Genomic DNA, 19410 nt, shown 5'->3' with positions numbered 1-19410 from the left:
ATTGGTGGCAATCCTGCAGCATTAATACGTACATATTTACGTTTTTACAAAAATTTGTTGAATCTACCATTAATTTTAGTTTACATGCGGCATCCTCATGTTCCCATGTGCATTTAATTTCTTCAAACTAATTTCTAGAATTGAAATTAACAGGTATAAGAATTTTCTTTTTTTAATACTATAATCCTAGACAAATATTAAAAACTTATTTCCCATCCTACTTTTAATTCAACAATATTTCCCAAACACAACCAACATTTTTGCACCAATTATTTAGACAAATAAGTAAATGTGACCACACGCAAAAAGAAAGAAAATAAGAAATTTTTTTTTACTATAAAGCTAATATCAAAAACATTTTTTCCAGATTGCAGCTATAGAACTATGTATAGATATATGGGCCACTCCGATGAGTTAAGATCTATGACAGAACTCTGTCAGCAGATAGAATTTCAATTGAAAATTGTTGGCACTCACCATTAACCAAATTGGTTTGTAGTATGTTTTATATTTTTAATAGTGTAAATTATTTTTTGATATTAGATATAGCCTATTTTTGTTCTTTTGCAAAGGGAAAACCTTATTGGCTATAGCTGTGTTTTGTTTGTTTGCCCAGGAAAATTTGAACATGAGTTACACCCGATGCCAAGCGTGGAAGGGTTAACTCTAGTCAGGGCATATTTTTAAACTAATATTAAATCTATTTTCTTCTATGTCTATTTTTTAGAGTTTTTTAAACATTATATTTTTAATGAAAGAAATGATTTTTATTTAATTAACAATTTAAAGGCTATAATTAAATACAGTTGCATACAGTTCTTTACTATGTTTATAATTAAATCAAAAGGTTTTCGGCAGACTAAAAAAATAATGAATGTAAAGGGTTGGTATTGGTTTAAAATTAAGTGCTTCATGCTTTGCCCATATTTTTCTATCAAGCATTATAAAAAACAAGCACGTAAGCAAGCATTATGAATGTAATAATAGAAATATAATAATAATAATAATTATTATTATTATTATTGACAAAAAAATTGCTTGTCACCCCACCCACCTGTGGAGAAGCGCTCATCTTTGCAGTGGCATCCACACTCTTGACTTCCTCCTCTTCGACAGAGATGCCTGCCACTTCCACTGAAACCTCGTCCCTCGTGCCTGACAAGTGGGCGTCTGCCATCTTGGGATGGCTAGCCCAACCCCCTTCCATGTTCCTCTCCTTTTTTTCTGAGCACTCGTTAACCACCTCCTCCTGCACCCTCTCACCCTCCTCCTTCCCCTCACCTTCAACGCCCACCGGCGGAATGTTCAGCGTCGCCACACCCTCACACGACAGTGACTTGTCAAACCTCTCGACCACACCATCCAACTGGTTCAGGGAATGCCCCTCGGTCGTCATGGCAGGGGTGAGGTCGTTGTTGTTATTGTTATTGTCATCGCTGGCAGCCGCATCCGCTTGGCCGGCATTGTTGATGTTCCTCGTGATTGTTGTCCGCCTTTCCTCCCCCCCTCCTTCCTCCTCCTCTTCCTCCTCGTCCTCTTCCCCATCGTACTCCAATTGCAACCGGTTGGCGTACCGCTGGAACCCTGGGTAGTTGGGGTTCAGGATGCCGGCCCGAGGTCTCCTGAGTGCTCGGAGGCGCTGCCTGCGCGTCTGCTCCCCGTCCCCCTCCTCCTCGCTTAGCGCCGAGCCGGACAAAGACGTGGATGATGAAGCAGAACACGTGGATGAAGAAGAGTCTTCACTGCTGTCTTCATCATCGTCAGCGAGCAAGCTGGGTAGCTGTGTCTCTGAAAAGAGAAGGAGGGAAAAATGAGTTAGCCAATTTTGGATCCCCTTACCCTACACCGAAGCTTTGGTTACCAAGGAACAACACATATTCAATGTTCTTCCTAAAGTGTAGAGACAGCTTGAAACAGTTTGATGATTTAGGCGATCTCTTCCTGCCTGGATTTCATGACGTTCCCAATGGGACGAGTTTTTCTCAGGATAATGAAGAGGATGTTTAATATGAATTTTACTCAATATACCTATTTTTAGGGAAGCTGACTTACAAAAAATATTGGGGGGGGGCCCAAACCTGGGCTCTTGCCCCGGGAAATTTTATGAGTTTTAAGTTTTTTAAGCTTTTTAGACGAGTCATATGATCAACATTAGAACCCTGATAGCTTGAATCTCGATATCTGGACACTCCGGGGAAAATCGACAAGCCTGACACATTTTTTCCTCACACCCATAACAAATTTTTGAGGGGTCTCGGGCCCCCTCAAGCCCCATGGAGTCAGCGCCCCTGCCTATTTTTCAAATTTGACTTTACATGTATTTGGAATAATAATATAGATAGCAGCCAATGAGAATTTTCTGGCATAGGCTAGGATCATTGGTGTCAATTAGGAGGCATGGGGGTGCAAAATCAATTTGGTGACAAATTTGTGCATGTAACACAATTGCTATCGGATTGAAAACTTTGAAAACTTCATTTTACATTACTTCTGAGATGATAAACATCTCTTTGGCTGATATTGGATGGTGTGTTTGCTAATTCTATATCTTCCCATATCAACCTCTGGAAAGAGCATGTCTCTTTCAACATGTATTAATTTCAATTCTTTAAAGTTGAAGTAAGGAATATGGTGAATGCTTCAAAGGAGACAATTCCATTGTCAGCAGTATACTTACAGAAACTTAAACTTGGCTACCATAAGCCTGGTTCAAACTCATCTCACTTCAAACCAATCAAAGAGAATTCCAATTAAAATTTTGAAGAACTAACTTTGAGTACTTATTGAGCTGTGAGTGAATGTTGAAAACTGTGGCTGAGAGCCAGATGTTGGGCCACGTGGATAAGGGAATGGTTGCATGGATGGAATACCTAAATAGAAAGATGCTGGATATACAGGATTATCATATACGAATGATGTGGTTTCAGTAAATCATAGGAAGATAGTATGGTTAGGGTGGCAAACATTTTAAGATTGCCTGAACCCTGCGTCAATGCCTTGAGGAGGGCACTTCAAGGGCAGCACTCCGTCTGTCGGATGGGTTGTTGAGCCATGGTCCTCTAGGTGTCTTTTGTTAGAAGTAGACTACTGTCGATGCCCGGTTATTCTCTTGTCGAGTGACTCATGATGCACATATTGAAAAGTATTAATTATATTAACAACTGTTTAATAACGAAAATTCAAAAAATAAAAAACATGCACTGTAAGGTATTCTGTTTTCATTTAAACCACGTTCAAAACCACACCATTCTTTTATGAAAGCCCTGTATTTTAGTGATTAGGATAATTGCTTCTATCAACTTTAGAATTACCTTCAGCTGAGTTGAGGAGCGTGTCACCTGGGGAGCAAGCAATGGGCACTAGCACAACATTGCGAGATGCAGCAGTCACTTGTTCCGAGGTGACAAGCAGTCGACCGGCCCTCAGTGCTGCCTCCACCTGGTTGGGCTCCAATGTTGGGACAACAACGCCATTGCTGTTCCCATCGGCCACAATGCCTCCTCCACTGTGGACGTTGTCTAATGTGTTGCTGGTGCTGTACTGCTGGTGCCTCTCTGGGCAATTTGAGATTACGACGTGATTGTCTGTAGTTGCCTGGGTCTCGTAGTTGGTTATCCATTGCGTCCTGAAATGGAAAACCAAAATAAGAGATATCACTTCAAAGGATGAACACATCATTAAATATGAACAAATCGAGATGGAAGACAAGCAATGAATGAACCAAAAATGCAAAACTTAAGTAAGAGAAGCACTTTGGGGGAATGAGGCATCACAACAAAATACATGCTGACAATATTGGTCTGAGAAAATTGGTTTCCCCTCTGATAATAGTTGGTCACCTCCCTGATATTGGTCACCTCAAATTCACAGCAAGGGAAATTTGAATATGTTGCACTGTAAGACAATATTGGTCTGAGAAAATTGGTTTCCCCTCTGATAATAGTTGGTCACCTCCCTAATATTGGTCACCTCAAATTCACAGCAAGGGAAATTCTAATACGTTGCACTGTAAGACCTCTCCCCTTCACACAAATTTGCAGTCCTACTGGTCGGTGCACTCCTAACCTTCAACTACATCGTCCACCCCTGAAACTGCATTTGTACATAAACCATCATCTACTCCCTCTCACTGGCTATTCTTCATACAAAGGACTGCAACAATGTAACTCCCTGATGTTAATGCCAATAAGGCTGAACCCCTAGTCCTAGTTGCTTTATTTTGATATTTTAACCAAAATTTCGTAAAAACTGACAGCAAGGTACCCAAATTCATTCATCCAACAAATTGAAGTAAAGCTTTCAAATGAGTTGAAGCAACAAAAAATGCAACATTATGAATGTCAAATCTGATTGCATGCTTTTCCTTAGGGATTTTATCTACATGCTATGAAAACAGATAAAGTTATTATTTGCAATCACTGAGGTTAACAAGATTTTCCTGACTGTTTATGGCAATGCAAGGTTCAATCGTCGCAGCTTAGCTAAAAGCTACCAAGTGCATCCACTGGGTAGCAGGTGAAGGGCCCACCTCCAAAGTCCGGCTACTGAGAGTTGTCCCATGATAGGTAGAAGGGTCTAGTCCAGGGTAGGGGGCAATGTTGCAAGGCAAGAAAGGGAAATACCCACGCCAAATGTAAACAAAAGGTTTCCATGAAGAAAGGAGCCAGAAGGGACGACGAGCTTGCGAGATACAAAGGAAGAATTCCTAGTTCATGAGATTCAAAGAAAGGGCTTGTTTCAGTGCTTCATATGTATGTGGCAATGTTTTATGACTAGGCAAGGGTGTAAGGTGCGTTTGAGGGACAGCAATTGGCTGCAAACCGTGCCAGTGCAGGGTTCTCTGCCCCTCCTTTTGAGCTGTCATCGGACAACTCTCGCCGGCTGGACTGTTGATATAGAGGACAGCTTCAAGAAAATCTAGTTAACTCATCAAATAAGCAGTCGTAGACAAAAAGTATTTGTGTTCTGCGTGAGTATTAGTCCATCCTTGAGTAAAATATACTCTTTAATCAATATCGAAACCTGTGAAGATGCTGAGACTTAGCAAAAGAAGGCCACCAATAATTATGTCTCTCATTACCCAGGGTAGAGGCAAGCAGCTCTTCTTCATGTGTGTGAAGGTTGTGACCATCTTGGTCAGTACATTGACACGCATTTCACTACAGGCATTTACTTTAACAGCTGTAGTACTGTGATATGGAGGGCAAGGGGAAACCACCACATTATTTTTCTGAGGAATTAAAACTACACTACTCAATTTTTTTGTATTATGACATGATGAAATTTCCTCTAGTAAAATATTCCAGAGGTAAACTAGTCCCCTATTTAGATATCTGGGTAGGTAATACCTCAGATTGTACATCTCAAATGTGATTGAATGATAAAGGTAGGAATGTGAAGACTTTAAGAAGGATGAGAGAGAATAAAATGAAAGAGAGAGAGAAGTGTGAAAAGATTATCAGATAGGAGAACTGAGTGGAGAGCTGCATCAAACCAATCAAAGGATTGTTGACGAATGATGATGATGAAGGTTCAATCATTGGGTAACTAATAAAGACATGGTTATTTTCATTGGCGAAAAAGCACATCAGAAAACACCATTTTGGGCTTCTGTATGGCTAATTGTGTCCCATAACTACTCTGGTAATATCATGTTCAAATATCGAAAGTACCTTACAAACTTCCATAAATGTATCAAAATGAAGATTTATTTATGGCCAAAGAACCCCTTAATGGCGAAACTCTCAGACTGATATTACTGATAAAAATTCTTATCTCTATTTCCTCCAAACCTGAGAGTAAACATTTTTAGGGAATAATTCAAAGGAGTAGGCATAATGTGGAATGAAGATGAATTGAACTTTTAGAATTCAAGAGATAAGTTGCTTACATGTCCTTAAGCACATAAGGCAAAATTACATTAAAAGTGTGAAATTTCATGGAAAAATCTAAGACTACAAGAAGTATGTTATACATTCAATCTATCAATGATCACAAAATTTATACAGCGGTCTTCCGATTTTTTTAGTTATAGTTGCATTCATATGTAGTCTGAATTCAGAAAGCACAAAATATGTATTACACCTGCATTCCATGCGTTATACATTATGTATAGTTCATTTACCTATACATATGTAATACAGCTGTCTATCACAAGTAAAAGAAGCTCAAAAGTCCGGCCATAAAAGTGTATAACAAACGTATACCTACATATATACAGCTAAAATACAGAAGGAATACACATGCATTACAGTATATTTCCATTTGTATACATCTGTATATCCTATGTAAGGATACATCTTAATTATGTTTCTTGCTCAATAGTATTCATTATATTCCAACCCCCTTGGAATCATCTTGAAAATGCAGATTCCTCTCAAATCAGCCTCTGTATGAAATTTAGAGAAAATTTAATGACAAGTAATTATCATATACGTTCGCCCTTTTTCGAGAATAACAATTTAATGCCATTTCAAGACTTATTCTAGCCACGTGTCCTCGGACAATGAATACCAACGTAACGACGTACATATTATGTTTGACACAAGGTACTGCAGTAAAAATTAATGCTAGGCTAAATTTGTTCATCAAATGTAACATAATTACGGGTTTTCAATCGATAATTACCTCTTTATACGCCTGGATTTTCAAATTTTGCCTTTGTTTATATTTCAAATAGCATTTCGCATACGGCCATCTTGAATTAAGATGCACAGTGGCGTAGCGGAATTCCGTTAAAGGGGGGAGGGGGGTTCAAAACCAGGCGGGAATTTTTTTGAAAAACGGGGCACTATAAGTAATGGGTTTTAAACTAATTTTAGCACTTTTCATAATCGAAAAAAATTTCATTTGTTAAAGAAATATTTTTTCAATTCATGATTTTTCAATTTTGTTTTCTTTTATGAAGGAAAGTGATTGTGTTTTTACATATATGGGGGGGGGGTCCGGACCCCCCCCCTGGCTACGCCACTGTAAATGCACAATCAACATGTTAGCCATTCGGAACGATTCCTGAAATGGCGATTACGATAAATAAATGAAGATGATTCGCAAATGAAATGAGCGAAATATGCTGAAGAATGTGAAAAAACGTTTGAGATCTGTGAAAATCACGAAGATCAATCTCGAGTAACGCAGATGACCGCAGGCAACAGCAAGCAACACGAAGTGAACGTTGCATAGCATAGGGAAGGACGTGAAGAAAAACTATTCCAAAATACTGGTTTCATCCTTTGGCTGATGGCTTTCAAAGGTGCCTAATATGGCGATTGAGCGCAGGAGGCCATGGTGCAGCTTAATACATTAAGAATATTAATTAACACTGCAGTGTAATTCAGCTGTATTTATACATATGTAAAATACACAAATAATACATATGTAATACAGCTGCATGAATGCATATGTTAGAATACAAGAAAATTTCAAATGTGTATGCTATCTGGGCGAAGAGTATTCCTATCACCATTTTCCACATACGTATTTGAGTCTAACAGATAGAGATTTGAGTACTGACCATGTTCAATTATATCACCATATATATATGCATGATAAAACTCACAATCATTTTGTTAAGCGGCCTACCCACTTGGCCATCAAAAGAAAATCTCTGTGAATATATATTCCTCCGAAAAACCCACTTACCCATTGAGGGCCGCGGTCTGATTGGGAGCGTCATCGGTGAGAGAACCACTTCGCAGCAGACCCAAGTTGGTGGTGGTGCCATTACTGAAGAGAGAGAGAGATTGATTAGCAGGAGAAACATTCACTAACTCCTCAAAAATCAACATAACATTGTATTTTCTCATGTACCAAGCGGACCTATTTTTTTATTGAAGTGAATGAATATCCTTTTCTCCTTAAATTAATTTGCATAAAATTTCGATAACTCTTTTTAGCTGCTGAAGCTGGTTTTACTTTTTAGGTTCCTTCATTACAAGCATAACTATTTTTTTAATCTCAAAAATCGGCGCCGTAGCGGTATCTCTGGATCTAACTACGAACCAGAAAATTCAACTCGATTTAAACAATATAACTTAAACGCACATCAAACACGATCGATCCTCGAGGATCTGCGGATAATTCGAGGATATCCATTTTTAATGAAGTTCATTGAAAGGACACATCAAAGCTAAGCAATCAATAAGTTCTTAACTTTGTTTCTTTAATCTTTCTTAGCATGTCGCAGCACCCCAATTTGCATCGACGATATCGCACAGCGATAAAATGGTCGATATTACAATTATTTATGCGAAATTTACAAGTTTTTTTATACAAATGGTCAAAAGAACTTATTTTCAGATACTTTTATGGCGAGTTTAAGCACTTTTCTCGCGCAAACAGCTTCTTAAACAGACTTCAACATAATAATGCCGAGACACTTGAAATAAATCCTATTAGTTGTTCATAGTTAGAGTTTTTAAAAGGTCCAGTTCATCACTGATAGAAAAATAAGTTGAAATAAGCCAAAAAATTTTGCCGCCATTTCACCTGCTAACACGAAATTACTGTCCAGAAAGAAAGCCTCGTTTGATTTTTCCAGCGATTTTAATTATTTGGAGTGAAAAAATAAAGTTAGGACTGAAAAAACTTTTAAAGACTTTGTTCCGCTGCATTTATTTTCTATTTCTCTTATGCTAACGGCATAATTCAGAAACCACACGTTGTCAATCGTCCATAGGACCCTAACCAAAAAACCAAGATAGGATTTAAACTGGTTTTAAAAGCAGATACGAGCCAACAAGTTATCTGGAAAAAATTAAAGCTTGCTTGATAACGGCCTTCTATTATCAATTTATATTTTCAAATCTAGATTTAGCATGGACTATTGAAAGATTTCGAAATCCAAATGAAATTTATTGAATTTCAACATTATGAAAAATATATATTTAATCCTCGCCTGTTTGTAGGTATATACTGATTATTACGCAATCATGGTTAGCGTTCCAACATTCAGTCTTGACTTGAAAAGACAGCGTCCGGCGTAGATGGTTTTCGAGGAACAGTCAAGATGAGGACCATGCCTTAGGGGAAAACATTCTCTCTCAGAATTCTTGTGGGCGGGAAAGGAAGCATAATATTTATGAAAACTTTGGATGTGCGTAAACAAGGATTGTGCCTAGGAATTTAAGACTCTATTTATAGTGTTGAACGAGAAAAGTCCATCGTCCGATTTTATAAACTCTATTTTGAGCAACAACCTCCAGCACAAGAGTTTTCACTCCCTTTCATTAACCTAGTATCTACCATCAATCATGTAGGTAAGAAAAACATGCTGGTAGGCGTCTTCTGCCGAAATGCCGCATCCAGCGGGGAGGGTCTAGGGATCAAATCATCCAAGGGCGCAGCTAGGAATTAAGGCTAGGGTTGGTTTCAGGCGCAACTAATACTGGGGGCCTTGGGGTATTGCATACCCGCCAGGGTAAGCGGGAGGTGCGGAAGCCCTCCGCCGGAAAAAATTTAAGATAAATGGTTCAAAACGGTGATTTTTACGGCCTTCTGAGGGATATTTTATTAATCCTCACACTATTCCATAAGCAATATTAATCCAATTAAGTAAAATAGATTTAACTTAAAAATTTCTATGAGCTCTGGTGGGGGTTTTATCCCCCAAACCCCCCCCCCCCCCCTCGCTGTGCTCAAAAGTGAAACCCATGCTTTCCTCGATATCTGATTTAAGTCCGTATTCATGAATGGCATCCAATGCCCTCGTAAATAAGTGCTTGTTTTAGCTGGGAAAATGTTTTTATGCACTTTTTTCCTTTATTCCAGGAAACTGTAACAGCTCTTTGCTAGTTTTTAAAATTATTTGCTTGAAAAAAATAGAATACAGTTTTCTCTGTTTCACGCGTTTCCATGTCACGTTTGTGCTTTTATCCTTTGTTTTAACGACGAATTTCGTGTAGGGGTCATTAAGCATCTCGCCAAATTTAGTGAAGTTGCATTTATCAAATGAGAAAATGTTACGTTTTAGCTTTACAGCTGGCTCTACAACGATTTATTACGTTGCAAAAATTACTCTGTGATCACTTATACCGGCAATAATGCCGATTTGTTTAATCAACTTAGGATGGCTTACTGCTAAAAGGTCTAACATCTTATTTCATCTAGTAGGCTTGTCAACTACTTGGGCGAGAGAGCGATTTGCAAGTATGTTGAGTAAGATCTCGCTGCTTTCTCTATTCCTTGAATTCTGTTTTACAGTGTAAGTATCCCACTTTATAGGTGGAAGATCTAAATCTCCCGCGATAACTATTACACTTTTACTGTCTCTTAGAGTAAATGAGGATATTTTATTTTCTATTTGGTAAATATTATCAAATTTGGAGTTCGGAGGTCTATAAAAAATAAATATGAATACTCCTTTTGTTTCGTTGTTTAATTTTGTTGATGATTTGATGATGATTGATTTGATGAAATTTCCCCAACTACACCGCTGAAATCAAGAAATCAATCAAGCCTTCTTTGAAAACAAGACGCAACGCAAATAAAAATAATAAATTGGGTTATTTTCTTACTCATATCCTCAATTTAACGTTGATATGTGTCTCGGAGTGCATGTCTTTAAGAATGAATTGCAAAATTTTTGGCCAACTTTTTGTTACGTTTCTATACCTTCTACAGGGCTATGAATGAAAATGATTACATTAATTTGATACACAAAGGCATGAAATGTCATTACATTTTTTTGCAATATTTAAGTTTGTAAAATATACCGTAACATTGGCCAAATATTTTGCATTTCATTCATAAAGACTTACCTACTTACCTTACTCCGAGTAAAATTGAAGACCTAAATTCAAGAGTAAAATTAGCACCATCAATCAGTCTCAGGAACAAAGATAATAATCGTTCTTTGACGCTATGAGCGTTTATTGCAACCAGACGGAATTTAAAGATTTGAACTGAAGCCAACAATCATTTTCCTTTTATGAAAAATATATCGAGAGAAATGCTAGTTTTAAAATTATTAACAACTCCCGATTAAATTAATTAATTTATGATTAAAATTGAACAAAATTAGAATCATTGAAATGAAAAGTTTCATATGATCGAGGATAAATATTTATCTGCAATGGGACACAGATGGATTTGTATGTAAACGGTAAGGGAATACACATTTCATTATGAGCATATTTAGCCAACTTTATATCTAAACATGTTTGATAACGTTTTATACTATTAAAGAAGGATGTTTTGAGGAATTTATGTTGACTTGATAACTTCTTTATCCCTACTGTCGTACAGAAGATCGCCGGAGAAAGAAATATCAAACGTAAAAGGAAGTTACCCATTACAAGATCAAAGCTACTCCGCATGCTGCCCTCATTCCTTTCGAATTTTTTGATACATTGGCTTTTGAATGCAGAAAGAAAATATTCGACAAATTAAAGCAAGATTCTCAGAGAAAAACAAAATTTTCGGTTTATAAAATGTAAATTCGAGCATGAGCAGCATCTACGGAACGCATGAGATCTGTGAATAAATAACTATATTCTGTCGGCAATCCGTAACCGTTTATACATTACCCAACAAAAGGCAACTTGAGTCCCGCTATAACCGACTAGAAGCCTTTCTCCATTGAGCCGCTCAGCCACCGCATGTGATTAGAATATGTTCCGAAAAATTTCATTCTGTAATTCATGGCATGAATTCTGCATTACCTCTGTCTTGTTGTGGGTGGGTGTGTCTGTAGTGGGTTCAACGGCTTTTGATTTGTAAACAAATTAGAGAAATCAAAATCGTATGCATTTTGCAAGATCGAGTTAATGAGTCAAAGCATTTGCAGAACTAATGGAGAAATATTTTTTTTAACTTTGCCATTCGATAAAATCTATCTGTTTTCATGGGTTAAAACTAACGTCTACAAAGATTTTAAGCTATATTTGAGCACACAGCATAGCAAAAATATTATGGCACAAATAAAAACTTGAAATATTAACTAATAACCAAGTTTATTCGAAATTGGAGACATCCGGGGCAGGCGTTCAATTACTGACGTGAAATTACCAAATTCTCATTAGAAATGGACACCAGGAAATAAGTGTTTACTCTGATCTTGGAAAATCTTCTGAATCAGCTAAGGAATTGATTCAAAGGCCATAAAAATATTTCTCTACCTATACCTCTCATTAAAATTTTCTATCTGTATTCCCCTCCAAACCAACCTTAATACGTAACGGCAGAAAATGAAGCTATGATTGATAGTACCCACAGACTTAGAATTGGTAGTACCGCACTGAGGCTAAGGTTAGTGGAACTACGCAAAGCTCACTCAGGGGCGGTCTGGCTAGGTCGGCTGGTCGGCAATCGCCGAAGGCCCCGAGCTTAGGGGCCCCCCACAACGCTCGCGTCCATCATGAAGCTAATATGAACAGGGCCGGTTTAAGTGGTAAGCAAAGTACGTGGCCGGGTATGGCGAGAATTTTTTTATTTTAAAATTTATTCAGAGAGAATCACTACTACCTCTCAGGATAACTTTGAGGGGGATGGCGGAATGCTGTTCGCTTACACTGGAAAAATGTCTATTACCGGCCCATTATATGAAAGGTGTAAAAAAAGTCTCATTACTTGGACCAAAATATTTTGTGCAGTTGTAAATGTCTACGTTTTCATGAGCTGATTTATTTACAACATGCTCACTTTAAAAATATCATATAAAAATAATAAATAAAATAAAGGTGTCAGACGAAGACAAGGTTTTTTGAAAGGGTTATTCGAAAAAAGTTATTATTAGAGTTTTTTTTTTAGGTTTCAGTGCAATTCCAATGAAAAAATCACTTAATGAATAATAGAAGTATTATTCATTGTTAAATTTCATAAGCTGTGAAATTCTTACTCCCATTGCATTTTTGTTCTTACGAAATTGCTATTTTTTATTCATTTTTCTCTAGTTTTTAGAGCCAGAATAGCGTCGAAATCCATCTCAGGGCATGCAATTTCCTAAAGTTTTACGAGGGAGGAACCTCGAATACCCCTGAGGAGGACCCCAGCCGAGGGCCCACAATCACCGCCGCCCTGCTCACTGTGAAAAAGGCAAATACAGCTTGTATCCAGTGGCGCAGCGAGGGGGGGGGGTTTGGGGGATAAAACCCCTTCAAAGCTCAGAGAAACTTTTAAGTTTAATCCATTTTACTTCTTTTGATCAATATACTTATAGAACAGTGTAAGGATTAATAAAATATCCCTCAGAAAACCGTAAAACTCACCATTATGAACCATTTATCTTAAGAAATTTATGGGGGAGTGCCCCCGCACCTATCGCTTATCCTGGCGGGTATACCACACACACAAGGTCTAGTTGTGCCTAAAACCCCCCTAGCCTTAATTCCTAGCTGTGCCTCTGCTTGTATCTGTGCATTAAATGAGATGTCTGCGATACGGTGTATGTTGGTCAAACAGGGTACAAGTTGAGAGACAAAGAATATGCGAATTATGTTCTGATTCTGAATATTGAAGTTAAATTTTAATGGAAATGCTAAGGGAATCTTGGATTACGAAACGGGTACGCTTCTTCCGTCCAAGTGACATTACAATCGCTTCATTACGACCATTTCTCCCGGAGTTTAGCCCACGGAGTGAATGCTGGTTGAGTGTATGTGTGTGTGATTACTCAACGGAAGCAGCCTTAGCGAGGCCCCTAAAACCCTCGCAAAGGTTTCCTTCAGAGTTGAGCGAGTGATAGTGAAGGGTTTCCGGTGGAGAGGCTGAAGTTGGTTACTGCTGAGAATCTTCCCGTTCCAGCATACCAAGGTTCTTAGAGTAAGTTTAAGAACCTTGCCAGCATACCAACACAGCGTATTGTTTGTACCTGCGACAAGGTTCCCACGTTACGGCTATTGGATTTGTCTCCATTCCCAGTTGACTTTGAGGCCGTAGAGATCACTCACTTCATATAACTAAGGAGGTAATTACTGACCATAGAACTCATCTATCCGAAAAAAAAGTTGACGGAAGGGATTATTAAAGCAAACCCCAAACGGCTAATGATACTATTAAGGTGACTACATGCGCGCAGCGCGGCGAGTCTATTCATATTGGCGCAATAAAGACCAATAAGGTTTTCAGTCAGTAAAAATACATTTGGCTCAACATAATACCCTGCATGCAACTTCGTGGGACGGGAGTACTTACTAGGAATAATTTCATCGTAGTTTCTAGATAAGTTTACACTTACCATGTACGGTTACTCTGAGAAAAATTATCACTATACTCCGTTGTTTTTATCCCAGATAGTTAACAGCAAACTAACCGTGATATAATCATTAAACTTTCAAATAAATTATTACCGTTATGTTTTATTAGTATGTTGTATGACCTGGGAGATCTGAGAGATAAGGGATAACTTAGTGATGATCAATAGTTCAATTAGTTTTTGATCCAATACTTTCTCTTCAGGAACTTAAGTAGTGTAGTGGTATACTATGTGGTCCGAAAAACAAAAGTTAGAAGATCGATTCGCGGTCCGGGGGAGTCTTTATTGATCATAGAAATTGATGTTAATTTCTCTGGAGTTCACGCGGAAGGCTTGAAATTTACGACAATACATTTTTTGACCGATATGGTGCTCTAGTGGGTAAGGTTTTAGGCCACTGATAGAATGGTTCCAAGTTCTTATCCCTGGTGGATTTTTCGGAGACCCGGTGTTGCGTGAAATCTCAAGCTTTACAGAAATATTAAATTTTACTTCATTTCCCTATTCGCTTCATTTTCATAAATTAAGATTTGATCTCCACATTCCAAATTTTTCCTTTCTTTTCCCGCAAATAATACCCTCGAAGTTCGAGAAGGTGCAGGGAAAGGAACTTACCCCCTATCGTGAAGGTGTTTAAGTTCACCCGTCTCCAACTTATTCTGGCGTGCTCTATCCCCACACATTTATGCAAACATTCAGGTTGAATCATAGCGCGAGTGACTTTTATTAACCCTTATCCGGTGACGAGCAGTCTGAGAGAGATCTGCGTTCTTAAAATTATGAATATTTTCAAATTGTCTGTTTTTAAGTGTCTAAAATCATCGTTAGCTCCAAATTTTTTTAGCAATAAGGATATAGCACTATTAATATTAAACGTTTTTATTATTAAATTCAGTAAATTTACAATTAATTCGATTAGCGGTCTGAGAGACTTCAAGTCACGCCAGCAAAATGCATCAAAAAAAAGGAAAAAACGAGATAAATTCAATTTTTTCCTATTAGTTAGCCAACTTTCTTTAACATTTAAGGTCTTATTTTTAATTATTATGAGATATTGACACTTAAAAACGATAATGATAACTCAAGTGTTTTTGGCATCAGTTTTTTGATCCCGTTTAAAATTACCTTTTTTTAACCGAAAATTTTATTCGTATTGGTAATGCATAAAATATAAAGTTTTGAATAGTTTAGAAGATAAATAAACATAAACCTAAGCAATAAAAATGCCGTCGCAACATTTTATGAACATTTGGTTTATTGCGGTCTTCCAGACCGCACGCCACTGGTGGTGTAGCAAATATTTCACGTCACTGGTTAAGGGTTAATGCTTCGCATGAAAGACGCCAATAACAATCACGTAATTTTCAGAATACACTATCGGTGTGATTCGTAAGCACTTTGAAAATTAATAATATTTTCAAAATCAACACTTAGCGCTGTGTGTACCCCATACAATTCAAAAATTACTCCATGAGAATGAAGAACGAATGGTTAACTAGATATCAAACATTTCCACCAAGTTACTATTCTCAGAATGTTCTAAACTTATGTTCAAAATTTTCCCTCGTAAGAAAGGAATTAAAATCCGTTTAGTCGTTCTTTTTATTATTTATTTAACTACAGTAACACTATGTGCTGTAAAAATATTAGTGTTGCGTGAAATTTTGAAGCTTTACAGAAATATTAAATCTTACTTCATTTCCCCCATTCGCCTCATTTTCATAAACTAAGATTTTATCTCTACGTTTCAAATTTTTCCTTTCTCTTCCCTAAAGGTTTCTTTCTTGGCAACTGGGTAGAAGTATCCATTTAAAAGTCACTTTTACAAATGTGTTGACGCATGAAAAATTGAAATTCTAAGATGAAGGTTTAAGTTCAGTTTCACACCATTTTTTCTGTGCATCAATAATAGTGCTAACGCTATCGGAGGAGAATTGCAGGTAATATGTTGCAGTCACCAATATAATTTTCAGTCAGTAAAAATACATTCGGCTCAACATAATACAACCTGCATGCCACTTCGTGGGGCGGGAGACCGTTATAGTCCTAATAGACCTATTGATCTATAAGAGAGAAAACACTATTAAAAAATTAGGGGTTGATTTAAAAGGTGGATCAAATCATTTTCCATTTTACGGAACGAACTGAAGACAATTAGAGGTTGAGAATTTCCAGAAAAATTACCTTCACAGTCTAGAGCAGGAAAGCCATCAAAATGCTAAAATAATCGAATATTTAATCTTAGAGCGAGCATGTGCTGAAAATATTGACAAGACCCACAAGGTTGACACGAAACAACAAGGACTTATGGGACACGAAAACAACGAATCTTTTCACCCTATTGACTGGACGCTGGAAAGTGTAAGAATTCTGACTACGTCCTAATCCCACCGTGGTATCACTAGAGATAGGGGAGAATCTAGGGAATAAAGACAAGATTACAATTCACTTTCAATTCAAATGTATGATTTACCTTGAACAGTAATCACAATAATAATTTGATCTATACTTTTTTCTTTCCTGCACGGTTAAATTTCAACGGCATCGCCCAATGGTACAATAATAATTTGATGGTACGTATGACAGCAAGAGAATTCGAATATTTATTTTTAATCATGAATATTCGGGACAACATGAACCACGTCGACAGCGGCTGCGCATCATCAATAGGAACATAAAAACCGTTTACTTACGAGTGCCCGATTGTCCTGGGAATGGGTGGATTATGGGCCACCACCGCAGTTTCCTCTTTCAGCCGCATGGCGCCGCTGATGCTCTCCTATTGGCAAACGAAATAAATTGGTTAGTAAAATCACAGAAGAAAAAACTTCAATTTACCTAATTTAAAAGTATTAAAGTTGTATAAAAAATTCCGAGGGTTCAAGTGAACGAAGCGAACGAGCAACAGAACTAGCTCCAGCTGTTAAAACCGAAAAATAAAATCACACTTAACTATCTAACTTCGCTTTAATCAACCATAAGCAAATCCCACTTCAGCAAAGAAAATAAGCAAACCCTTAACCATGGACGTATGTAGCACTACATATACCATTAAAGATAAAAATATACCACTATTTTGTCGTTAAACACAAAAAATAGCGGAAATTTCTTCTTTAACTCGAAGACACACATATTTTCATAGAGATCTTAACAAAAAGAACATTAAAGGTACATCGTAATAGACATGATACTCGTATAGTTGAATAATAATGGCAACACTAGGCGATTCAGGGCTAAATCGAAACCATATCAGTGCTGAAAATCACACAAGCGCTGAAACTTTAATTACTATTATCAGTTTATTCTATCAGTGAAGGTAGAGTTACATTGAGCAATCTGCGAATCAGATCGTGGTCTCTATAACCCAAAAAACTAGATAGTATTTCTCACAAAGAGGGCTACAGGAATTTGCCTCCCTCATCACCTCGTAGGAAATTCCGCCCTAAACAACCCGGTCCCAATACGAGTGTTTCTGACAGGGATGGCAGGTGAAAGGAAACGAAAGTCACAACCAGTAAAATTTCTAATAATTTCGTTACCGGGAGCGGAATGTGGAAACGAAACGAAATGGATTCACACCCGGCGGTTGCGATTAATTTAGTTTCGTTCGTGGGAGTAGAGTTTCGTCCCGGGTCAAAATTTGACTCCTTGGTGATTTTAATTTCGAGTGAGAACGAAACTATACCAAGGTCTCGTATTTTCGTTTCCCTCCAGGTCGAAACGAAACATTTTCATTTCGTTTTACTTGCCATTCCTGGTTTCTGATGCCCATTTAATTCCCCTATATTTTTTCAGGGAGGATCACATTGGAAGGGTCTTCCACGTCCACTAAAACAGTGCTTTTCATGGGGCATCATCGCGCGGACTGCCTTCGGCCTGACTCCTACTCATCATCCTATGGAGCATGTGAGGTCCCTACCGGGAATAGGGGCGGAATTAGGGGGGCATTATGGGGGCGGAAAGGGGTCCTCAGGGGTCATGACTCCCCCTCCACCCAATTATATTTAAAAAATTTAATTTTTACTATGTGATATATAATACCATGATATGTAACTATATGAGACTATATGATATGAGTGGGTTGGAGGCCAAGGGGTACAAGTGATTTCTCTTTTCTATACAGAGTAAGGTACAAAAATTAGGTATATAAAACAAACGAAATCAATTAGATGTCTATTGGTGCATTTGATGTTCCACTTGATGTTAGCACAGACCTGAGACTTACTCGTATCCCTTGGCAACCGGGTATTTTATGTATTTATTCTAACAATTAACTGTACCTAAGTCTATTGAGAAAAAAATCACTTGTACCCCTTGGCTTCCAAACCACTCATATGAAGTACCACAAAATTATTAAATTGTAAATTGTATTTGCGAAAATAATTCCTAATTTTGAACCTTGCGAGAAATGAACCGGTGACGTGTAATTCTTAACTTGCGTGTCCGTAATAAGCTTTACATGTCTCACTCCCGTTTTACATTTTGGATCACCTTACGGCTCGGTATCTTTTATTGTACTTGCTTTCACTAGTATTACAATAAAGGATTCTCTAGTCGGCCACTATATTTGCTATCACACACCGTACATTTAAATGGGTTTACAGAAGTCACCATTATCATCGCTAACTGTGGCGTAATCCAAATATCATAGGGAAATGAAATATAATGAGAGACGGATTTGGAGGGATAATAAAAGATAATTGGTGGCTGTGGTCAAGGAGTCATGATCTCCCCAAAATTGTACCAAAAACACTTATTATTTTCTTAGTTTAATAGTTGTTGTATCCTGGTAAAGGGGCAAAGGATATGTGCATGCGGAGTCGTCAACATGCGAAATCCTTGCAGAGACTTATCATCATCACCAGCAGCAGCAACAATGAAGAAAGAAGAAAAGATGGCCAAGAAGATGGACTAGAAAAAATCGGCTATAAATGTAGTTTCGATGAATTATCGTCATCCTCAGGCGCAAATTATGATATTTTTATCTCATTATTGTTACCTAGTTACCCGATGAATTTTAAAACGGACGCCAGAATAGGGGAAAAGGATGGGTAAAGATCTATCTATCTAATATCTAGTTTATTTATTAGAGTACTGTTCTGACTTTCAATAATTTTTAAAATTTCCGACTGCTCTCCAGAGTCCAATTCAAGGCGGTCATCGCAGAATTTTAAAATGTAAATATGGGAATATAAAATTGTAATTGGTAAACTGGGAAA

General features: G+C 37.6%; 1 protein-coding gene across 3 annotated transcripts in view; it reads right to left on the bottom strand.

Annotated features, from left to right (window-relative positions):
- The window catches only part of LOC124168478, a 156141-nt gene that overhangs the window by 33914 nt on the left and 102817 nt on the right, over positions 1 to 19410 (bottom strand). For all 3 annotated transcript variants that reach the window (XM_046546756.1, XM_046546758.1, XM_046546757.1), the window contains 4 exons: positions 16885 to 16970; positions 7642 to 7725; positions 3312 to 3625; positions 1055 to 1788 (listed from right to left, as the gene is read on the bottom strand). In XM_046546756.1, coding sequence (XP_046402712.1) covers positions 1055 to 1788; positions 3312 to 3625; positions 7642 to 7725; positions 16885 to 16952 — 1200 coding nt within the window. In that variant the 5' untranslated portion in view covers positions 16953 to 16970. The remainder of the gene's footprint in view (positions 1 to 1054; positions 1789 to 3311; positions 3626 to 7641; positions 7726 to 16884; positions 16971 to 19410) is intronic.

This window comes from Ischnura elegans, chromosome 11, assembly GCF_921293095.1.
Source record: "Ischnura elegans chromosome 11, ioIscEleg1.1, whole genome shotgun sequence".
Taxonomy (NCBI): Eukaryota; Metazoa; Arthropoda; class Insecta; order Odonata; family Coenagrionidae; genus Ischnura; species Ischnura elegans.
Note: the sequence above shows the minus strand (reverse complement) of the source record. Positions and strands in the feature narration are given on the sequence as shown.